The sequence below is a fragment of the Gastrolobium bilobum genome, unplaced genomic scaffold (assembly GCF_033153095.1).
Source record: "Gastrolobium bilobum isolate Gb01-03AN ecotype WA unplaced genomic scaffold, APGP_CSIRO_Gbil_v1 utg500, whole genome shotgun sequence".
NCBI classification, from domain to species: domain Eukaryota; kingdom Viridiplantae; phylum Streptophyta; class Magnoliopsida; order Fabales; family Fabaceae; genus Gastrolobium; species Gastrolobium bilobum.
Genome location: NW_026896335.1, coordinates 942,222 through 967,321, shown reverse-complemented (window position 1 = coordinate 967,321; position 25,100 = coordinate 942,222). Strand labels below are relative to the sequence as shown.

The window sequence follows — 25,100 nt, the reverse complement described above, 5'->3', positions numbered from 1 at the left end:
ATGAAAAGTCACATATGCTCATAACAAAAGGTTCACTTGTTACTAGATGATTGAATGTTAAGAGCAAAACAAAACAGTAAGATACGGTCGACCAATATAAGGATCGAGGATCATAGAGAGTAAAAAGTGACTTTATGATCCTCCACTAAGCCCTGCAATTACACAAATTGTTGTCTTCCATTGATATAAAAAAGGAAGATTCCTTCCCCTCTGTCATAGTACAGTATGTCTTTGTATTTATCTCTTGTAGTCATCGCGCCAAAGGGGTGATGCCGAAAAGCAGATTTTAACTGATTCTGACATCCAGGTGGGCGAAAATTTGGTTAGCTTTTTGCAACTCCGGCAGTTTTAATTTGTCTTCTTCGAACTTCTTGTTTCTCTACGTTTTGCTCCAATTCTGGGACTCTAAGTTAATTTAACTCCAGAATGCATTTTGTGTAACCTTATAGTTTTATGAGGGTGGCTCAAGTCACTGCTTCCAATCACCCCCATATTCGTCTGCATTTTGCTTATTGATTGTAAGAGTGAAGTATATCAGCAATATTGTTCCCATGCTTGACCTGTTTCAGAATATCAACAGAGCAATTAATGGAAAATGACAAAGTAGAAACCAAAGTAGTATTAATATTCATATATAAGAGCCGAATCTCACAAGGTGGCGAAGAAAAGGAGAACCCTTTTAGGATCAAAGGCCCATGTATAAGATCGTCTGAAACTATTTCTCCGAGTTATACATTTGCTTTCGGTGGTGGTGCCCTTGATGTTGCTTGCTGTGATAGTAATCTGATGATGGACGTGTGGGTTGATGGAATGATCCGTGGACCCTACTGCCATCGCCGCTGGCTTTTCGGGCGTGCAAGGCCCTACCAGAGTTGCAACAGTTCAATGATCGATATCCATAAACATAATGAATATATAAGGATTTGTTAGCTCACTAGGTAGTTCAAACTGTTGATTATGCCAATGCTTGTGGACCAAAATATGGTGCATGTGTAGTTGATAATATACAATTTTCACCATCCTCGTAAAATCATAATATACAATTTTACTTATCACGTTGTGATTGTTTAAATGTCAGTTCAAAACCTATTGATAGTGGACCTGTGATGATATTGATAATGACAATTATAATAATAACACACATCATAATCCAGCAAGGTGAGACCTTATAATCAGGACACACCCACCTTGTCCTGACACAGGTTACAGGTTGGTAATGAAATATTTTATACACCATTTATAGACATAAACGAAGGTATGGAGGTGACATTTTAATTTGTAACAAGTGTCCTACATATAGATTTATATATCAATGCACCCGGTCCACAAGGGTCAAATAATGGAAACAAACAAACGTGTACAAAATTATATTAAACTTCTCTTCAACTAAAGAGATCCAGGAATAGAAAAGAAATACAAATCCAAAGTAGTGGAATCGTTCAGTATCAATTTGTCAGATTAATAAAAAGAAAAGAAAAATCAGTTTTTATAATATTTATATTAGAATATAATTATAAGTTGAATGAGATTGCGTTTTTGCAAGGGCAATGGTACCTTTTGGTGAGCATATAGCAGGGACGGTATCCTTATCATGAAGTGTAGCATTGCCACTCACCTTCCTGTCGCCCCCACGCTGAGATCCTTTCCTGGAAAGGCTCCTCTGCAACTTTTTTTGGGTTAAAATAATAACATATTAAAATAAATTAAATTTAAAAGTAAAACTATTGATTGTAGCCAAAAAAAAAAAAAAAGAAGCAACTTGGTGAGTTAGTCCGTTCCATACGCAAATTTTGAGAGGAAAGTAAAGTAAGAGGGGAAAGGATTAGATCCACGATGTAAGAGATTTGGATGGATGTACTTTTTTAGGGTCTCATATTTTGCATCTCTTGATAATAGGACAAAATGGGAAGGAAGCAAGGTCTTTTTTCTTTTTCTATTTTTTTTAATCTATTTCAAATCTTATTTACATGCATCTTTTTTTTTTTCGAATTGATAAAACCAAACAAAGAAAGAAAAGCAAGAGGTCCAAAAGGGATAAGTTATACCACTCTCCAACACAATACATTAGATTATAATATCAAGAGTGGAGAAAAATGATGAAATTAAATTGATACCAAAAGGTTCAAGACTTATCATTGAACCACTTTTATTTATTCGACGTAATATTTATAATTTATGATTTGGAATATATTATTTTAAAATCTAATTAAACCTGATTAAATTACTAACCCGATACTTCAACCGAATCGGCTGAGTTTGAAAACACAGAGAATAACCTATCTCCGTACAATGCGTTAAATTAAATATCCTGCTATAACTTAAACGTTTCATTAATCAGTTAAAAATTATAAGTAACGGCTAAACAAAGCATTGGGGTACAAAATAGTCAAAATGGTTAAATTAAATAGCCTGCTTAAATTAAAACGTTTCAATAATCTGTTTAAAATTACGGAAATTATTTTCTTATCTTGTTAAAAAAAATCTTTTACAAAAAAAAAACTATATAATAAGGGTAATATATAATTATAATATCAAAGTTACTTTTTTTTTTCTCTCTTCAGACATTATTGTCTGACGTGATGATGAGAGAAAAAATAATTTTACTATTATAAATATATACTACCCTTAATACATAATTTTTTTTATTTTTTTTGCATGAAATAAAAATATAGCTTAATCCTAAACAAAAAGGAATGTTAATCCTTGAAAAAGACATTTGCTATAATGGCCGCAAAAATTTAATGGATAGTAGTAACGTGTTATCATGTTATTGTTTTCGCTCTCATTTCAATTAGTAATAATGCCACCGTATATTATTATGAAGCTTAGCATTAAAAATGTCCTAATAACTTTCACAGCTTTAAATTATGGATGATAAATTCCATCGAGATACGGAACACTGACTCTTTGCTCTGTGAGTTAAGCTTCACAAAAAAATTCAAAAAAAAAAAAAAATAACCATTGAAAATCAAATACAATTAATTTGAGAGAGAGAGAGAGAGAGAGAGAGAGAGAAATTTACCGTAATTCTCGAATTTGCATTGGTGCTATCTTTGTTGATGCCGGAAGAGAAGGCATCGATATCAATCACAAAGCTATCGGTTTTCTCGGCTGTATACTGAAATGCGTTTATGTGATCCGAAACCGAAATTCTCTGGGTGCCCATGTTCTTCTGTTCCGATTCCAAAGCCTCTACAGACCCACATGAAGAAGACAAATCCTGCAAAAACCATATCCAACAAATTAACCCAGAACACAACCGTGACTGCGAGAGCCTAAAAATATTGAAATTGAAGTGTCTGAAAATTGACAATGGAACAGTTACAATAAAGAAAGTGAGAGAACAAGGAAAACGAATTCTTACCAACTTGAGAATTTCTGCCATTTTAATCACTTTCCAGGACAAGAAAAAAAAAATATAGCACTGATTAGTTGAAGCTTGCGTATCGAATGGGTAACACAGCACAGGATATACCTGATTGAACCCCGATTAGTCAAAACCATATATATTAAAAAGAAACAAAAAAAGAAAAGAAAAAGGAAATATAACACAACACGAATTATCAAACACCAAATGGAACATAATTTATCTCGTAAACGATAAGCCAGAGTTTTTCTTTTCTCTTCGTCAACTTCCTTACTCAATTACCCAATTGGTTTGGAAAACCAAACACCCGATAATTGAAGAAGAAAAAGAAAACCCACTTACAGATGGTAAAGTTCTCTTCTTCTTGGTCTTCAAGAATCGATCTTTTTATCTTCGGCGAGCTGTTGCCGATGGAAATCAAAAAGATGGTTGGAAAGGACACGGAGAGGAGAAAATAAGAAGCAGTGGCGAGAGTTGTTTCTTTGTGGATGAAGATAATATTAATGGGTAGAGATAATAAAGTGAGTTGTAACTAGTCTGTGTTTTGTCTCTGCTTTGAATTTCTTGGAAGGGAGAAAGAAACAGAGTCAGAGAGGAACTGCTGATGAAATTGGTGGAGAGAGTGTAAAGAGAAACAGAGGGAGAGCCAGAAACCTATCAGATTGACACCTTTTTAATGTTCCCAGCTTTCGCTGTTTACTATATATAATTTCAGATTCCTTTTTTCTCTAGCCTTCATAATAATAATAATAATAACAATAGTTTAATGTTTAATTTTTATCATTTATCACAGATATTTTAATTAAGATTTTTATATATTTATATTCTAATTTTGTAATTTCATACTAACTTGAAGTAACATAAAATATAAGTTTCATGTTTACTGCATTTTTAATGCTATCCCATTGGCCATGAATTTATCCTCTCTGCCCTTAGAAATCAAAGGAGGGTGACCCGTTGGCCGTGGCAATTTGCATTTATCCTTAATCCCCCTATTTTATCTCTATTATTATTTTATTAGTATTTTGCAATTATCCTTTATGGGGTTGAACAATGTTTCTTAGGCTAATTTTAAAAAATCTATCACTGCCTTATATTTTTCCGGTGAATAATTACAAGATTTTATAAAAGTTAGGTCGAAAAAAATGAATTTGTCATGTTATAGAAATTCATTTTTTTATATTTTTTTTTTTTTCAAAAAATGCGAGCCTCACAATTGTGTATATGTCGGAAACTCTTTTTTTTTTCCTGCCGCATGATGAATGCAAACCTCATAATTATAACCTTCTTTTATAGTTCAAATTCAGTACCGATAAATTATATCTATTTTAATCACGAAAGAGAGGTTATATTTATAATATTTTTTTTTTAGAATATCTTAGGATTATTGGATTAAAATCAAATTCACAATTACAAAATTATATCAGAGCTATTGAATTAATTTTAATCAAACAACCATAAAAATAGATACACGAGGTTGTAAAAAAAAATAAGTTGTAAGTATAATATCTCCTTCCATCTATGTAATAAAATCTCATTCAAAATTTATTCCATTAATGCAGAAATTTAGTCTCTTTTTCAGGCGATAATCGAGAATTAAAGTTTGACAATCCTGCTAACATATTTGTAATTCAATTAATACGATTTAAGTTTTTTATTTATTTATGTAAAATACCAATTTAAGTTTTTGAAAGTGAGTTATGTAAGGTTATTAATATCAAAAGTTTAATCTTTTTTGTGTCATTTTTTCTTTTTCTACTCTCGTGCTTGCCTCTCCAACATAATTAAAACAATTTCAAAAGCTTTCGTGTAATTAGGGGGCGTTTGGTTCAGGAATTTTTTTTGAAATAGTAGGGAAATGAGATAGATAGAGAAATGATTGGAAAGATAGATAAAGTGAGATAGGTAGAAAAATGTAAAAAAAAGTTGTTTGGTGGGAAAAAATTTTACTGGGAAAATTAGTTAACTTTATAAAATCAACAGTGTATTAAAAGCCAGATAACCGATTTTCCGAAAAATCCCACCTTCAAATTAGGTTTCTAAACAGTGCGGATATCTATGTTTCTCATAAATCCAGACAAATTGGATAGATGGGTTTTTGGTAAAAAAACGTTGAAACAAACATAGTATTTCTAAAAGTCATACTTGAGAAAGATAGATATCCGCTGAAAATCTCTCAACCAAACGCCATGGTATTTGGACTTTTAATTACAAAGTGCTAATTTCAAAATTATCATTAGATTTAAATTTACATTATATTTTATTTCCGAGGATTTTGTTGGTTCCGTCCGTTGACTTTAGCTTCTGCAATATTCGTGGTATGACTCTGAAATAGACTCGCAATTCATTGGTCCTGAAACTTTATATATTGTGATGAAAACATTGAGAATAACAAGTTGTGGGTAATAATTCTGAGAAAAACCGTAACATCAGATTTGTATTGGTGGACGACATGACAACAACAGAGAAAAGTTATCCAAATAAATTTATTTTTGACTTTCGACTTTTTTAATTTTTTATTTATTTTACATAGTGAAACTAAACCTTTCTTTGGAATATTCATGAATCAATAAAATAATATGTCTTAATCCTTAATCAATTTGCGTTTATTTATTGTTGATTCCGCCCAATCCCTTTACCCGATTCTGTTGCAAAATAGAAAATAATCAAATAAAATTTCATTTTTTCATTTTTTTTTTGTGGGGGGTGGGTGGGTTTAAGCCTTTTCATTTTGGGTAAAATGATACGCATTGGAACATACCATTAATCAAAGACTTCTGGAATATATCATAATGATCGAACGTATAAATTTGCACAAGATGGATTCTTTTAATATCACGTAGTGGGAAAAAAAATTTGTGCTCCGGTACCACTCAATGATCTGGTATTCCCTCTTACAACGTCAATTTTTTCTTTTTATTTTTATCTTTGTTATTTTCTCTCTTATCGAGCTTTATCTTTTCATTTACACTTAGGGACCACCTAAGAAATGGTGGTTCTGGACCACAATAAATAATCTCCACGTAGTGGTTATAACATAACTATCATCATTGTTTAAACATCTTTAGGGGACGTTTGGTAGAGGAAAAAATTTTTTACCCGAAAATCTCAATTTTTTAAAATATAATTTTTACATCTCGTTTATGATAATATCTGAAAATTAAAAAATTTAAAAAAAATTATATTTTTCGAAAATCCTAAAAAATGACTCGTAAGAAACGGCCCCTTTAGAGTCGCCTTTTGAGAAAAGAAAAGGGAACATATTGAAATCAGATTCAAGAATTATCTATTTGGTGATTTGGTCAATGAGGACATAGTTTCAGTTTTTTATTTTGCTGGCACGCACTAGGCATATGCAATTGATCTCCTTACTTACTCTACGAGTTACTCTTGCCCAGGGGTGTAAATATTTGTGTAAAATATTTTATATCCTAGCTAATCTGTTAATTTTATATAGACCCGTATTATAAGTTTGATTTAATCTATATTTAAAAATAATATGATATAGAATGTTATACAGGTTTATAGACCCGATATATAAAAGAAAGGGTTTTATTAATCTCATGTTAAAGGAGATAAGTTATCTCATGTCATAGATATAAATTTGTGGGTTCCACTATTTGAAAAATAAAAAGAAAAGAAAAGAAAAGAAAAAAGTGGCACAGTTATCGAAAGATGTGTAGGAGAGAAAGTTATCACATGTAACATAAGAGTAGTTTTTCCCTAAAAGAAAACATATGACTTACTTTTTAAATAATTTTTTTTTTAGACCCGAATATATTTTATTTGACTATATGTCATAAGTCGAATCTAATCTGATACAAGTCAAGCCGTAAGCTCTATTAGGCTGGCCGCCCCATTTACACTCTAGTCTCAACACACTTTTATAATTGTATAACCTGTTATATTCATATTAAATTTTACCAATTCAATTATTTAATCAAAAGTTCTCATGCAATAGTTTAAATCTATTACATTTTATATATAATCTAAAATTATTAATACTTCAACAAACTATTCTGTTTCAAAGTATACTATTTTATCTTTCTTTTTTTAAAAAGTACTATATTATTTAAGGGGAAAGATATGTTTACAAATTTTTTTTTTAAATTTTACAAATTATATTATGTACTCTGGGAAGTACATAGTGTAACCTAGTGTACTTCTGGAAGTATATAGTATAATTTGTAAGAGTCTGTAAATATAACCCTTTCCATTTTTTAAATATAGTAAATATAAACTATTAAATGGGTTCAATGTAGATAAGTTATCAATGTCAGTGTTTTAAAACTTCACCCCACCCCCCGGGTCAACCCTGACCCCTCCCCTTTGAGGGTTGGGGTCACAAGTTGGACCATATATGCACATCGACTCCCCTGACCCCCAAAACCCAGCCGGGTTTCAGTGACTCCCGAGTCAGAGGGGTCGAAGGGGGTCATTGCATGTTTTCTTTTTTAAAAAAAAAATTCCATGAAACAACATCGTTTTATTAAAAAAATAAAATAAAAATGCTTGCAAACCTAAAACTTATCGTTCTATTCTTTTCAAGCAACCTAGACGTCTTCAATCTTCACCTCGCTGCCATAAATCTTCTAGAAAAGGTAAAAATTTACCCATTCAAATGAAATCTCCATGGTCGTCGATGAAAAACAAAACTATTTTTACTTCCTTTAAATTTTTCTTTGTTAGAGACCTTCTCAAAAGAGGCAAAACCGGATCAGCATAATGATCCCATTAACTTGTGGTTGTAATTGGTAAATTATATTAAGTATATTTTGAATCTTTGATCATAGGTGGTTTATTTTTTAATATTTTTATATAGAATATATATATTTATATCTTTTTAGTATATAAAACAGGGTCAGCATAGTGACCTCGTGACCCCCCGTTGAACCCGTGACCCCATGACCCCTCACTTCGGCCGGGTCGATGGTCGAGCCGGGTTTTTAAACACTGATCAATGTGAATGAGTTATCTACATTAATTATCTACATTGAGTCCAAAATAACATAGTAGCCGAATAAGATCACATCATTCTATTTTATAAAATATTTATTCAATGATTTAAGTGTGTAAAACTTATTTTAGAATGAGTGAATTCCTTTTCATATAATTTGACAGTTAGATTAGTAAAAGAAAAAACTTTTGCGAGAAGATATTAAATACAGGATTATTCCACATCATTATCAAATGAGGGAGTGGATCCTTTCGTGCACAGACGGAACTAGCGAGTGGCTAACAATGGCGGTTTGAGGAGGCTCTCAGCTTAGTTAGAAGAGAAAAACAAGTGGGTAGTGGGGGTTTTTTGGGTTTTTCATTCATTTGTTGAGGGAGAGAAGACAAATTTCGATTTCTGTGGAAAATTAAAGAACCCGTTGGCGCAGGTGGTTTTGTTGGAACAAAAAAAGAAACGTGATTTTAGGTTGTAAGAATGAGGATTTCCCAGTTTCAGCTAGTTTCATTTTAGTTCAGTTCAGAGCTACAAAACCTTGTAAGAGCAAACAACAACGGAGGTTACACACCTTTTTTTTTTAATCTGTCTGTAGTATAAGAATCTTGTGGTGGTGGCTGGTTTTCTATGCTAAGGAGGAAGAAGCTTGTAGTACCTTGAGAAGCAAAAGCAGAAATTTTAGGGAAGATGGATATGGTTGTGGCTCAAAACAAAGAAAGCAGCATCGACAAGCACCTTGATGCTTCTGGGAAATATGTGACATACGCGGCGGAGCAAGTTGAAGCTCTTGACTGGGTTTACACAGAGGGCCCCAAGCCAAGTTCCTTGAGAAGGCAACAACTAATCAGAGTGTCCCATTCTGGCCAACATTGAACCCAAGCAAATCAAAGTTTGGTTCCAGAATCGAAAGTGATTTTTTAAGCTCTATGTTTATCTATAAGATAGAATGTTATGGTAGAAGAGAAGCCCATTTCACAAAGTTACAATGGAGTGGCAGCTCGAGCATGTGGTCCTGTTAGTTTAGAACCTACAAAGCAGTGGCTTCGCCCCCTCTCAACATAATTTCTGGCTCCCTCACTGCTCTTATGTTAAAAAATATATATGATATCGAAATCAATTTATAACCCTATAATGGTGAATTAATAATATTAAAGAAAGAGAAAAAAAAATTCTAAAATAGATAATTTTAAAATCATCATATCGTGATTTTCATAAAAATTAGAGTCATTAATTGTGAATTGTAATATGAGAAATATTTTTCTCATGTTATATAAGATAAATTATTTCATGTGGCACACCAAAAAACGAATGAAATTAATTTATTTTTTCTTTCTCTTCTTCTCAATAGTCTCATTCATCTTTTTGTGTATTGTATGAAATAATTTATTTCATTAGATAATTTATTTCATCCAATATACGAAAAATCAAATTCTTGTAATAATCATTGAAATTCGAAAAAACCAAATGAATCTTCGATGTTAACAAAGAGGAATGAAAGACACTCGTTTGTCATATGGTTTCGTGCTGCATATGTCATTGAGTCTGGATTCTTCCTCAGTTTCCGGGGACATTGACCATTGTGTCATCCCTTTAATAAAAATTTACCTAATTGTCATGTATGGAAAATTTTTTTGCTAAAATGCCACGTCACAATCTCGCTGGTCTGACAAGCGGGAATAGAATGGACACGTGTCAGCGTCTGAATGGCCAATCATTATCGCTGGACTGCCCAGCTAGAATGACAGAATGCTGACACGTGACAAAAGTACAGGCATTCTCTCGATGTCTCTACTTTTGCCACGTGTCAGCATTATGTCATTCTAGCTGGGCAGCTTAACGAGAATGGTTGACCATTCAGACGCTGACACGTGTCCATTTCATTCCCGCTTGTCAGACCAGCGAGATTGTGACGTGGCATTTTGGCAAAAAAAAATTCAAGCATGGCAATCAGATAAATTTTTGTCCAAAAAGTGGCAATATGGTCATTGTCCCCAGTTTCCGTCACTGTTTTGCCGAATAATATTAATTAATTAATTTTATATTTTAAAATTAATCAGGTTAATAGATATACATATACCAATTGTATTATTTTAATTAGTCCATTATGATCATATTGAGTTAGACTTGGGGGTGTTCACAGTCTGGATTAGATTGATTTTAGAAGTAAAAATCATCTGATCCAATTTGTTTAGTTTAATCATGTAATCATCCATTCGGTTTGAATTTTTTCAAATCCGATGCGATCCAATCCAATTTTATTCGGTTTGGATTGAATCGGTTTTCGATTTTTTGAAAAGTCTAAGATTTGTATGATGATTATTATGCAAATAACATATCTTTTGTATGCATCGGCTTTGTGAAGTTTGTATGATGATTATTGTGCAATCTAGAAGTATTGTACAACAAAAAGTTAAATTATCATCTTTTACTTCCAACAAAAAATTTATAATATGGTTGTCTGAGATACGAAGTAACCCAAAATTTTATCCTATAGAGGAGCTGCTGTACAACAACAACCTATGTAATAAAAATATATTATGTATCTTACCAAAAAAAAAAGCATAACATAGATCAAGCACAACTCACTTTCTCCAACATGATGGGTTAATAGGTCTTGGATTTAAAATTTTGCTATATGTTTTTTGGATTATGATTGGGGAAAGGCCCAAGCAGGTAGATAGTAAGGTTGGGGAATCATTGGATTGGTTCGATATTCAGCAACCCATCCAAAAATCGATCGAATCCAATTAAATTTTGCGATTTTTTTTCGATTTACGATTTTTCGGTTCGGTCACTGCGGTTTGAATTGGTTGATGAACACCCCTAGTTGGGCTTATATAGTATCTATTGTGATCATATTAAGGCAAAAAATTTACATAATTATTTTTTGCCTTAACAATGAAATTTTCTATTAATTCATTTAAAATATATTGATTAATGCATATACATGAAAGTAAATGAGAGTAAATATTTTTTTTTTATGTAGATGACAATTTATTTTTCAATCAGATATTGATTTATTGTATAAAACAAGAGTTTTTTTTTTATTATCTAAAAGCTCTGATAGGAAAGACTTTGCAGTAGCCTCTTATGTGTATAAAATATGAGCGTTTTAGATTCTTTTGATTCCTTTAACAAGTGGGAGTTATAAAGGCTTGCTTTTGAGTGTTTTATATTCTTTTGATTCCCTTCATCAATAGGAGTCATATTCAGTTTGCTTTTCTGGTCATTTTTCTATGGAAATTGATGATGGATGTGACATTTGTTTGAATTTTCATAATTGATGATCATCGTTATTGTTATTTCTCCCGTCGATTGAGAAATATATGTATGAATAGCATCTTTAAGTATGTTGTGAGCTTAAAGATGACTAGATATCACAAATTTTGAGATCTCATGTTGTACTGTGGCATATTAGTTTATCTAACCTGAACAATTTCATGTCGTTTGGAAATTGCGGTAATGCAATTTCATGTTGTTAAGGAATTGCATTAAGAATCGATACAAATTAGTGTGTTATATTGCTGATCACTTTTTGACACTAATTTTTACTACATTATTAGGCTCGTGATTCATGAAGATGTAATACTTATTGTAGGTGATTATGGAAGGTTATATACTATGATATTTTTGGTATATTTACCGCCATGTTCCTATGATTAGATTATGTTGGATTGAATTGTATTGAGATGCTGGAATTTGAATATTGCTTTTTCAAATCGTGACCACGTAAAATGATTTTTAGTTATTAATCTGATAGTCATTTTTAAAATAAAATTATTTTCAAAATAATATCAAATTAATTAATATAGCCTAAGTGGAAGAATGTTGGTAAGTATTAATTAATTAGTTTTATGTTGTAAAATTAATTGGGTTAATGGATTTTACAATTGTATTATTTTGACTAACCCATTTTGATCATATTGAGTTGGGCTTATGATATCTGTTAGTATTAGGCAGCAGTGTAGGCATTAGTGTGACCCTGATTTTTCGTGATGGATGAACCCAATAGACATAAACTCTTTGCAGGGTATTTGATTAGGTCCCACTTCTAGCTTATTTATATTGGGATTAAGCCCCCTGAGCCGTCATGCTCCCATCGCACTAAGGCTGCCAATTTCGAAATAGGTCATAGAGAGGAAGATCCTGATATGCGCTCCCTTCTCTCCTTCGGCTTTATGATGGTTCATCAAGATACAGACAATCTTAACTTTGATAATCATATCCATGATCCGGGTTAATATGTCTTACATGTCTGTTCTTTAGGCTTTTCTTTCTCTCCTTGTTAATAATAATAATAATAATTATTATTATTATTATTATTATTATTATTATTATTATTATTATCATTATTTAAGTAATCAATATTAAAATGTTTAGTATTTTTATCGATATATAATATATTTTGTACTATTATTTTACATGATAACCTTTTTAATTTTAATTTTTATTATATAATTATTTTTTTATTCATTTATTTTTAATGTATTTATCGACTTTTCAATTTTAGTAACTTCATAATTTTTATAAATACCCACCAAAGGGTTATTTATTTTTAATAAATTAAAAAATTAATGCTTTACTATATAAAAATATGCCATTGAAATGTCTCTGTGATATATTTATAATTTTTCTTTTAATTTTAATATTGTAATTTTTAATCATAGGAATATTTGAATAATTTTCTATCAAACTGTTTAAAAAAAAATGCAAATGCGATTTCAAATTTTGCAATACATTTTTTCCCTTTTCTCACACTATTTTTCATCTGTGGGCTTCCATATAAAATGTTACATTTGTAGTGGCTAGTGGGTCCTTCCCAGAGGCGGACCTAGAGGGGAGCTAGGGTGGGTCCCCGCCCCCTCCCCCTAAAATTTGATGAGGGAAAATTATATATATATATAGTATTTTAATAATATTACAAAATATGTGTGAGTGGGTAAATTACTAACATACGTGAGAGTGAAGAGGAAGCACAAAACCTCAACGGCTCAAATCAAACTTCTAAAATTGTTCAGCCTGCAATTGCAAGAGAAGACAACTGAAGAGGAAGCACAAACATTTTGATTGAAGGGGGACGTGAGACTCAATCTTGAAACACTCTTCAAGTACCTCTTCACTCTTTAGTTTTCAGTGATAGTTAATAATCCGCCTCAGCCTCTCTTACCTTCTTTTGGGGTAAAATTTAAGAAAAGAATTCAGCTTTTGCATTTTCAATGACGATTTTGGTTATGAAGAAGACAAAGATAAGTTAAAAATTTCTAGACTTAAAATATTAAAAAGTGGGGGGCTTGATTCGGTAGTTTATTTGCCAATATATAGGTTATGTGTTTCAAAAAAGAAAAAACAAGAGTGCGCAAGAAGAAAACAAAAAATAGTGAAAACAGAAAAAGAGAGTATCGTAGCACTTAACTGTGAGATTAAAAAATTGTAGTGTGTTCTTCTAAATTATTCTTAATCTCTTTAAATTTCCAACAATTTTAGCTATAAAAAGAATGAAAGGACATATATAACTTTGTGGGTATCTTATTTATTGATAATGGATAACATGATTTATTTATGGGTTCGTCTCTTCTGCAGCAATAGCATATGAATTATTTTGTAGCAAACGTATTTACACATGTGGATTCTGACATTTAAAAAGAAAGAAAAAAGTTAGGATCCGCATGCGTAAAATAAAATCAAGAACAAGCTTCGAAATAAAATAGAAGACCAATTTCTTGATGATTCTTTGATTACATACATTAAAAAAGAAATTATTTTGAATTTTAACACGAATTCAATTATATATGAGTTTAACAATAAGAAAATACGTAAAATAAGAATCAAATTAAGTGATCTAAATCTTTGTAATAAATTTCTTTTAATTTTTTTATATTAGGTCTGTGTTATATTTCAAATTTTTTTGTTTATAATATAATATTTTTTATTTTCGCCCCCCGTCATTAAAATTCCTGCGTCCGCCACTGGTCCTTCCTTAAGAAAATATATATTTAAATAATATTTAAATTATTTTCATTTATACGTTTTTTTTATAATATTTTATATTCTGTTCACATCAATCACATTAATATAAGTCGCGCGAATTTTTTCTAATACATATTTTGGTTAATATATAATGTCTTTTTTTTGGATAAAAAATAGTTTAGGTGAGGGTAGATACCGGTACCTCACAAGGATCAGAAAAGACCCTCAACTTAATTGAGAATTTTCAGAAGGGATTACATATTACCTACCAAAGAGGCGCTCACATCGATCAGCGGGGTTCGAACAACCATCCTTTTGAGACAGCAGCGAACCCGTAACCAACTGTGCCAAACCTCTTTGGCAATATATATAATGTCTTTGAGTAAAAGTTATTAAAATGTAGTTAAGATAGAGTTATAAAAATATTTTGTTAAATAAAAAATAAAGAATAATAATTACATATTTTTTATATCTTAAAAAATTCAACTACATATCAATAAAATATAATGATATTTTTTCATTTAAATAATATATATAAATTTAAGAAATAGATTTAAATGTTATTAGCTAACAAAATACATTAATTTATATAATTATTAAATTTTAAATATAAAATATCTCCATTATACTGTATTGAAAGTGTGTTCAATAATTTTAACCAGATGTTATTTTTGAAGTTTTTACTATAATACTTTTTAAATAAAATAAATAAATTTAAGCATGTATTAAATATATTTTTATTTAAACGTGCAACACATGGGTGAAATAACTGGTATGAATGAAAATTAATTGATTATTTCATCGCATAATTTTATTTTTTGAAATTATAAGTAAATATTTTTTATATTTTTTATTTAACCAATTTTATTTTGTATAATTGTCTTATTCTGTTGTAGATATCTCTTGTATTGCTTATATTAAAAAGTCTCACATACCAAATGGTGTTAGTTCAAGTGGTGCCAGAGAACTGAGTAGATGGTGGTGAGTATGTATTCGATCCTCCTTATTACCATCTTTGGGAGGAGTTTAAAGTCGTAACCCCGGAACCTACCTCGAATTGGACAGGTCACGAAGCGATGAACCGATTGAAATATCTAAAAAAAAACTTCATATTGAGTGATGGAAGATATACAACACTATTCCAAAATATTTATCATGGTATTTGTGATCTATGTCATGTAACTATTCTGTTGCTGAGTTCCTTAAGTTAGGAGTTTTACGCTATTTTCACTATTATTCGTCGACTTTTCCAACATCCTTCCAACAACAAAAATCATAATGCCTAGGAGATTATACGATAAACCTCTAGTTCATCATGATTTTAGGGCTAAATAATACATGAATCACATAGCTAATTGCATGAAAACTTAGGTTTTGTAGTGAAAAAGCGTGAAAGTTGGAATTTAAGCTAATATACTTTGATCTTGCTTGTTTTGAAGGTGAATTGACACAAAATAGTGCAAAAATGAAGTAAGGGACTTAGAAGAGAAGGTTGAGCATCAAAGGAAGTCTACTCGATGCAATTCACAAGCAAGTTGAAGAGTTGATGAGCGCGCTCAAACGCCCTGTGACGCGTTATTGAAGCTAACATGGCCAAATTCGTTGGATGAGCGCTCTAAAGAATTTAGGAATTTATTTTAGATTAAAATTTGTTTCTGGTGATCTTTCTTTAGAAGAATTAAAATACATGCTAAATGTGCCTTACTCAAATGTTGTTCGGTGTCTAATGTATGTTATGATAGGTTCAAGGCCTGACATAGCATATGGGGTAATGTAATTAGTAGGTTTATAAGTAAACCTTGTAAAGAACATTGGCTTGCTGTAAAATGGTTGTTAAGATACTTGAATGAGTCATCAGACCACTGTTTGCACTATTCTGCAGTAGATTCAAATGATTTTGAAATTAGAGGATTTTGTGATTTTGATTATGCTGCTTATCTTGATAAAAGAATATCACTAATTGGTTTTGTGTTTACTGTGGGAGGTAATGTGGTGAGTTGGAAATCCAACTTTCAACACATTGTGGCCTTGTCAACAACTTAAGTAGAGTATGTGGCATTGACCGGAGGTGTCAAGGAAGCCATCTGATTATGCATTTAGGTAAGTACCCACCAATATGTGACTCACAGAGTACTGTTTATTTATCTAAAAAATTATGCATTTCATGAAAGAACCAAACATATAGATGTTATGTTTCATTTCATTAAAGAAATTATAATTAGTGGTCAGATAAATGTAGAGAAAATTTCAATTGATGTAAATCCAACTGACATTTTTACAAAAACGGTAACTGTTAGTAAATTTAGGAATGCCTTAAATTTACTAAAAATAAAACCACCTTAAATCATGCATTGCATATAGGGATACTTAGTTAAATGCCTGTACTATATCTTCAGTTGCACTTATTCTGTTGTATGTTTAGAAAATAGGTGGAGTTTTATGAAAGTTACTGCTTAAACAGTCTCTGTTATATATATTTTTTTTTTGATAACAGTCTCTGTTATATTTTTTGCTCAATATATGATGTGTAATATCTTTGGGCTGTTACTTGCTGGTTTTGGGCCAATGATAAAATCTGAGTATATGTTTAATATTTTGCGGCCCGTGTGAAATACTTATCTTTTGTTGCATGAGAAAATCAAAATTTATTATTATTATTTTTTAAAACATTATCGGTACAATCCAAAGAAATTTTTTGTGTAACTCAAGGCAAAGGTGCGTATGTTTGTTTATTATTTGTCTTGATCCTTTCATGCCCAATTTCATGCCCTTTTCTCTTTTGCTGACCACTTCAATTATTTAACTTGTACTTTGGAACGGTCTTTTGCAGGGAGTGTTTTTTTTTAATACAATGCAGGGAGTGCTTTTGAGGGTTTCCACTAATCAACAAACATCCGCGGGCTGAAGCTTCTTACCCTTTTGCCGACCACAAAGAGCTTATTTTGTTTTTGTTTTTTTGTCTAATTAATTTTATCATCATAGAAAATTGAGCATATAGTCTGCACATTTACACCTCCCAATATACAAGTATACGAAACAATGTCACATTCCTATTTGTTTAGTGAACAGTGAGGACGGCTATAAGATCACACATTATCTTGCTTTGCAGAGTGAACATTTCGAGTAATCTAGTTCCATCTAAAAGTTTCATTGCCCATTTTTGCGTTGCCACTACGTCATTTTCTTTTTCTTTTTTCATATTAACACTCCAAACACATGATCCCAAAGAAGAAAGAGAAAACTAGAAAAAACAAAAACATCCTACGGTGTGTGATTTCCGCACATGGAGCAGAACAATCGAATAAGAAGAAATAGGAGCGGGTAACGATATGAACTCACCGTCCCATCAACAAATGTCTGAAGATTGGATTAAATGGGAACTTGGGAAGACACTATAACAAGAAAAAAAAAATTTAACATGCTCCAGGTCTATCATTTATTCACCTTTTATTTAGTGATTCTTTTTTTATAAATAAAAATTTCTTTCATTTCTATCTTTTTTTTTTTTTTTTTCCTCCATCTTTTTTTTTTTTTTTTTTTTTAGAAAGACCACCATCGTTCTATTTTACAAAAAATCTTCTCCTGTACCAAGACGCGCTTGTTTCTTTGAAAATGGCTGAGTAACTGTAATCTCAGTTCCCGAACAAAAACCGTTTCTTTTCTTTATTTCATTATATCTTTTGGTGCAGTGGGACTACCGTGTTTCTTCAATTGAAATTTTGATATTTGGCTTAATTTTTTTATTTTTTTTTATTTTTTTCTCTCATCATTTTTATTTCTCTTTCTAACTCATCTACTTCATTGAATATTGTATGCTCCGGAAACACTAAATATGTTCTCATATGTCCACCGTCCATCTATTGTAATGAACTTGAGGCAAAAATTTGACTATGATGATATTGATGTTATTGGCCAAATATACGAGGCCAACAAATAAAAATGAAATAAATACTACTTTTTATAATGTGGGGGAGCTTCAGAAAGTAAAAAACTGACAATTACACGAAGCTAAAAACAAAAGGACTATAATGATTACGCCCCGGATGAACTTTGTCTTTAAATTGGGATTTTTTGACTTTGTATCATATACTTTTGTATAATATTAAGTTATGTAAGATGTATATTATTAGGAACTAACATTATTTAAATATCATTTTGTTAACAAGTACTTTTACCACGCTTCTCGAAAAAATAAAAAATAGCAAGTAATACATTAAAAATCAAAGTTTTATAATTTCTAATAATTCAATAGTTTACATTTTTTTAAATACTTGTTATTTTTATTTCTTTATCAATACTCTAACTCATTTATAATATCTTCCAAACATTATTATATTGTAATTGGTGGTGAATAAGTTTACTGCGTATGAAATGAACATATTTTAAATTGTTAGAGAATTATAATATGAATATAATATAAAAATCATTGATTGAGTCTAAATTCTTGGGTGAATTGATTATTTATCATGGTTGTTTAATTTATTTATGATAAATGTGTGTCATCAAATTTCTCGAGAATAAAATGATAATTTCCTTTTCAAACCAATGAACTTATCTCATATTGAAAAAATTTAGACCAATGTGGGAGCAAGCTCTAAAATGCCCTTAATTTATTTGTGTTCTATGAAAGTGAGTTTAACCTCCTTTGTTTTATATTTTTTTTATTATAGTAATTTTCTTTTAGGGTAACTGGGTCTGGTTTGATCCGTGTCTTGGCTGGAGCCGATGAGTAAAACATAGGTCAAGTTAGAAAATTAGGTTAATTTAGATTTAGTCCAAACAAATCCAAATTCAATTAGTTTGAATACTATATTTTGATTTTGCCAACTTTAAACTGGCCAAATTGCTCTCTCTCTCACACACACCAGAAGGGTTGCAGTGCCAGCGAAATATAGGACAAGTAGTGTCCATACTTGCATAGTTAAGACGAGAAAATACACATGATGGACACATGATGGTAATAGGCTTATGGATCTGTCTACAGCTCCAATTCCATGGGAAGAAAGCAATAAAAAGCTTATTGATTATGTTGATGATCAAGGTAACTGGGATACTCATTCTCTCACTCGGTGGCTACCTTCTGATATTGTGTTATCAATTAGGAGCATCTTACCTCCAAATGAGCAAGATGGAGATGATTATTTGCGTTGGAGCTTAGACCATTCAGATTGGATTTCAGTAAAAGCCATATATCAAACTCTTACAGGTAATGTTTCTGATACTCCTGGTAGTTCAGGGATTTGGAAAAAGGTTTGGAGTTGGGAAGGTCCTCGAGTTGTTCGATTATTTTTGTGGAAGGTCCTTCATAACAGACTGCCAACAAAAGCTAGGCTGAGTTCTTTTGAATTAGGCCAAGCTTACTGTCCAATCTGTCTTGTTGAGGCCGAAACATCTTTGCATTTGCTTAGGGACTGTGTGAAAATGAAAGTGCTTTGGGCTGATTTAGTTCCAATTGGTTTGCATAATTCATTTTTTACTGTTGATCTTCATGGTTGGCTGGAAATTTTTTTATCTTGTTTGGACAAGTTTACAAATAATATACCCTGGTGTATTGTGTTTGGCACTAACTGCTGGTTGGCTTGGAAATGGAGAAATGACTTCGTCTTTGGAAATCCTATTTCTTCTCTTTTCTATAAGAAGAATTCGGTTATTAGTACAGCTGAAGAGTACAAATTGGCTTTTCATTCTGCTTCCTGTAATAGATTAATCAAGCTCAGAGCTGAAATTTTCATTAGTTGGAAACCACCAGAAGAGAATTGGATTAAGCTCAATACTGATGGAGCTGCTAGGAGCACTCAAGGTTTAGCAGCTTGTGGAGGTATTGCTAGAAATCATGAGGGTCACTGGCTCAAAGGTTTCTCTTACGGGATTGAAAATTGCAATGCTCTCAATGCCGAATTGTGGGGTATACTTAAAGGTTTGGAGATGGCTTGGGAGGAAGGCTGGAAAAATTTATTTGTTGAATCTAATTCAACATCTGCAATCACCATTCTTTCTAGAAGAGGTGTTGCAGCCCGTGAGTCCCACTTGGTGACTCGCATACAGGCTTGGTTCCAAAAAGATTGGTATATTCAACTTGTCCATACTTATAGAGAAGGAAATTATGTTGCTGACTGGCTGACGAATTATCCTCTGGACAATACTACTGCTCCTGATATGTGTAGCTTTGGTTTTCTCCCTTTTCAGATTCAGTCTGTTTTTATTGCTGATTTAGTGGCCAAGCTTTTTTGTGAGTTAATAGTTTACACTCATGGCTTTCCACGATCAATAGTGACTGACCGAGATCCTATATTTGTAAGTCAGTTTTGGTCACAGTTATTCAAGTTAAGTGGAACTTCGCTGCACACTAGCTCCGCATATCATCCGCAATCTGACGGGCAAACTGAGGTAACTAATCGTTATCTTGAACAATATTTGCGTGCTTTCTGTCATGAAAAACCAAAGAATTGGTCAGAATTTTTGGGATGGGCACAATTTCATTATAATTCCAGTGTGCACTCAAGCATTGGTATGGCACCCTATACTGCTGTCTTTGGTAAGCAGCCCTTGCGGATTCCTCCTTGTCCTAGGGGATTGATAAAGGTGGAAGCAATTGAGGCCTTATTAGTGCAGAGAGATGAAATTCTCTCTCGGTTAAAAGCACATCTGTTACAAGCCCGAAACCGCATGAAGATTCAGAGTGACAAGCATAGGAAGGATCGCTCGTTTGAAGTAGGAGAACTAGTCTGGGTGAAATTGCAACCGTATAGACAGGTTTCACTAGAAAGGCGTGCTAGCCATAAAATTGCCAAGCGATATTTTGGGCCTTATCGAGTTGAAAAGAAGGTTGGAAATGTGGCTTATCGTTTGCAGTTACCTCCTAACTGCCAGATTCACCCCACCTTCCATGTCTCCTTACTCAAGCAATTCCGTGGAAATCTGGACATGCAGCCTGTACCCATTCCAGAGGAGACCGAGGAGAATAGGCCAGTTCAAATGCCATTAGCAGTGTTGGCCAGACGTACTGTTGTTGTGCGAGGAATTCCCCAACGCCAGTATTTGGTTCAATGGACCCATTCAGTGCCTGAAGATGCTTCTTGGGAAATAGAGGAGCATTTGCATCGTTGTTATCCTTCCCTGAACCTTGAGGACAAGGTCATATTTGAAGAGGAAGGGAATGTTACAAGAAGGAGTTCAAGTAGAGAAAAACATTCCTCGGTGAGGTTGAAGGACTACGTGGCATAGGTGAAGTTTATGCAGAGGACACGTGTAATAGAAATAGGTGATATGTTGAAAGTAGGACAGCTGTGTCTGTTGTAAATGAAGGTTGCTGTTAATAGCCTTAATACGTGGATCTGATGTGAGAACATACAGGGTACAAATAGAACGCAGTGTATCATTGAAAAACTACTGAAAATATACAATTGATTTTTTGGTTTTCCTTTCCAATTCTCTTGTTCCTCTCTTGTTAGGTCCATTCATAACATTTAGCCTCTGTTTGTAGAGCTCGAACAGTGACTGTTTTGTAGTTTCTTGCTGGGATTTTCCTCAGCATACAAAAAAAAAAGACGAGAAAATACAAAACGCATCACTTTTTTGGATGGTTCATCATAAGCTCATTATAATTAGCTTCATCGAAAGGAATGTGTTTGTGCCCAGTCGTAGAACATGTATAGCAATAGCACATACTGACAAAATTGTTAGAGAGTCATATTTTTTTATATATTTTTTTTTACTAAAATGATGTGACATGTGAGTGATTTCTCTAGTACTTATTTTATTAAACACCAACACTTTATACTCTACTGTTTGCACTTACTAATTAAGTATAATTCTTTGGACACCTTGGCTCTTGCATGTGCAGCTCTTTGACTGGAGCAGTCGTGTCGTAGCGCGGCTTTAGCAGTTTTCTCCGCTCACTGACTTCTTCATATTGATTAAAGCATTTGGGCTAAGGCGATAGAATAGTCCCTATATAATTGGAGCTGTCCATTGACTTCGGCCCATTGGATAACCTCCCCCAACCTTTTGTATTCAATTTTTAAATGCGACAGTATCTTTCTGATACCGATGTTAAACTTTGAAATTTGACATTAAATCATAACTGTTGATTTTTGTCAATCAACGATTATTATTTATTGAGAATTAATAATTAATTATTAAGTTTAATTCTTAATAAATAATAATCATTGATCAGCGGAAATCAACGGTTAGAATTTTGGTGTCAAATTTCAAAATTAATATCCCTTATTGTAAATAATATATGAAAATATGAAAGGATTCAATCTCAAATATTCCTATTTAATATTTAATTTTTCGAACTTTCTGTATCAGATACCTAATCTCAATTTTCTTCGCAGCATACACACACACACACTGAAAAGGTATGATTTCTTAATCTGTTTTTGACATTGGACCCACTTATACAGTTCTGTTTGTTTTTTTGGCTGCATTTCTGCTTGTTACTATCTTCATTTTCTTATTCTTTGTTATATTTTGTTTATGTTTAGTGTTAATAAGAAAGAATACAAGGAAAGGCACTAATGACAACGAAGATGATGAGGAGGATTCAAACAATGAAAGATCTTTGTTGCATATTCAGAAAACCCGTAAGGATCGAAAGGAAGGAGAAACAGTATATCCTTATTGTATAATTCCCCTATTTACTTGCACTGCATCCTTTAAAGTGGTTGTTGATACGGAAGCTAACTAACTGATGCAGTGCTAACCTCAAAAACTAACTCAGTAACTAATTGGTAACAGCAACAACTACCCATAAGAGCAGAAACTATCTAACAGAACTACCGACTGCTTCTTCTCAACTGACTCTCATGACCGTAACAACCTTGAAGACAGACAGCAAGTTGTACTTTTGCAAGGGCTCTTTGAAAAGCTCTGCATCTGCTGAACCAAGTGAAGAATATGGGAAAAACCAGTCTTTCAGTTTGAGTCTTGGAAAGATATTTAAGTTTAACATGATAGCAAAGCAACGGGCAATATTTGGGGAAAATGTGTTTCAGTGTTGCTCGCAAGCTACATAGCTCTAAGTGTGGAAAGTATTTAATTTGGATACACAAATAGTTTCAAGAATTGTGCACTATCAAAATCACTCATTTAAAAGATTATTTACATTTTTTTTTACTAATAGACAACACTTAGTACTATAATAATTTGACACTTTCTTATTTATTGGCACTGTACAAAGTTTATGTTAAAAATGATAAACATAAAATACCAAGTTGGAGCAAACACAGCATCTTGAAGTTGAAGAAACTATTCAAAAATATCAACATCACCAGCGAAATATGAACAATATCAAAATTCCTGTTGTGTAGCCCTTGCCTGAAGTTACACTGGCAGAGTTTTAAGCCAGGTAAGTGGTAACCGAGTTTAGGCTGGTCCGGTTCTCATCCACACCAAGAAGCTCAAATAATAGGGGGTTAAGTTTGTTAACCAAAAAGTAATAAGGTTAAGTTCGGGTCAAAACTTGTTAAGTAAATGCTTTTGGTTCAATCCTATTGCCATAATATTATGCTCACCGCATATTTTTTGTTTAGATATTAATTAAATCTAGATTGCGAAATATATTATTCCATATCTTTTGTTTGGATATATTAATTAGATTTTAGGCCAGCTGTTCTATTTGTTCTATCTTGCTACCTGAGATCCAATATTTTCTTATCCCCTGGTACAGTACAGAGAAAATGGAACCATACATGAAAGCTCGAGCACTGAGGCCTGCAAATTCTCCCGCGTAAGGTATGGGTCACGCTTAAGAAATGCATATATTCTTCCGACTTGATTCCTTGGCAACACGCACACACTAAACATATTCCTCTTGTTAGCCATACTCTAACTCAGAATATCACCCTTTTCCCATTATTTATAATGACTTTCTGCACCATCCACCACTTTATATAAAAAAAAAAAATCATTGCGTTCTCTCATATACCAGTCATATTTGTTAAAGGATGTGCGAAGGCAAGGGTTTCTATTTATGGCTGATGCAAGTTATCGGCCTCTTGGGCCTTATAGTTCTTTGCCTATGGCTATCCTTACGACCGAAAAGCCCCTCTTACTCCATATTGTTCATCTCTTTAGAATCGCCCTCGAGTCAAAACGGCACCATCTTTTACAGCCTTGAAATTGAGAACTCAAACAAGGACTCGAGCATTTACTATGACGACATACTATTGAGTTTCTTATATGGGCAGCAGGAGGATACGGTGGCGCAGACAACCATAGGCTCTTTTCATCAAGGAACAGGCAAGACCCGCGTTGTAACTGAAGTTATTAATGCCAAACCTGGAGCATTCAAACCTCTCTTAAATGCCATCTCAAATGCAACCGCTGAGTTAAAGGTTGCTTTGATCACAAGACTTCGTTACAAGACATGGGGAATTAAGAGCAAGTTTCACAGGTTAAACCTCAAAGGTATTCTACCAATTGATTCCGATGGGAAGCTTTCACGTAAGAAGAAGAAGTACCCCCTTAGCAGCCGCAATAACAAAAAACTGGGAAGAGTCAAAGCAAAGCACTGATCTCATCTTTATCCTTTCCTTATAAATCACGTAGAAAACATAACTATTTGCGCGCATTTGCTCCGATATCAAGGAGAGATTCATGTTTTCCACCAGTACACGGGAGAGATCCTTGTTTCCACCACAGGTGTAGGCATAAACAAGAGCAAGATAATTTAGTAGTATCTGATGGGTTTTACAAATGTGAATCTATAATACAGCGAGACACAAGATCATTTGGTTTTGGAATTTTGTGGTTAAGAAATTTTTTTCCATCTAGGAGAAGTAAGATATTCTATTGCACATAGTATGTCTA

The 25,100-nt window shown here is 32.6% G+C and overlaps 2 protein-coding genes across 4 annotated transcripts; one reads left to right on the top strand and one right to left on the bottom strand.

Annotated features, from left to right (window-relative positions):
- LOC133299126 (uncharacterized) lies at positions 1-4,025 on the bottom strand. 3 transcript variants are annotated; one of them, XM_061498561.1, is made up of 6 exons: positions 3,710-4,025; positions 3,365-3,475; positions 3,023-3,220; positions 1,555-1,666; positions 653-863; positions 1-560 (listed from the first exon to the last, which is right to left on the bottom strand). In XM_061498561.1, the coding sequence occupies exons 2-6, from the start codon at positions 3,383-3,385 to the stop codon at positions 470-472; spliced, it is 633 nt and encodes a 210-aa protein (XP_061354545.1). In that variant the 5' UTR covers positions 3,386-3,475; positions 3,710-4,025; the 3' UTR covers positions 1-469. The 3 variants fall into 3 exon arrangements, with proteins under 3 accessions (XP_061354545.1, XP_061354547.1, XP_061354546.1); XM_061498563.1 differs by having other exon boundaries at positions 653-876; positions 1,556-1,666; XM_061498562.1 differs by having other exon boundaries at positions 1,555-1,660.
- A 20,190-nt stretch (positions 4,026-24,215) lies between these two features.
- Positions 24,216-25,032, top strand: LOC133299097 (protein NDR1-like). Its single transcript, XM_061498520.1, has one exon. It carries the CDS (start codon positions 24,236-24,238, stop codon positions 24,803-24,805), a length of 570 nt encoding a protein of 189 aa, XP_061354504.1. The 5' UTR covers positions 24,216-24,235; the 3' UTR covers positions 24,806-25,032.
- The last annotated feature ends 68 nt before the right edge of the window (positions 25,033-25,100 follow it).

What these genes read in the sequence shown, in the direction of transcription:
- LOC133299126 (XM_061498563.1), bottom strand. Translation starts at nt 3,385, where the DNA reads ATGGCAGAAATTCTCAAGTTG. An exon ending in TGGCAGAAATTCTCAAGTTG is followed by an intron (nt 3,221 to 3,364) that starts GTAAGAATTCGT and finishes TGGTTTTTGCAG; the next exon opens with GATTTGTCTTCTTCATGTGG. An exon ending in CTCCTTTTCTTCGCCACCTT is followed by an intron (nt 561 to 652) that starts GTGAGATTCGGC and finishes ATTCTGAAACAG; the next exon opens with GTCAAGCATGGGAACAATAT.
- LOC133299097 (XM_061498520.1), top strand. Translation starts at nt 24,236, where the DNA reads ATGTGCGAAGGCAAGGGTTTCTATTTATGGCTGATGCAAGTTATCGGC.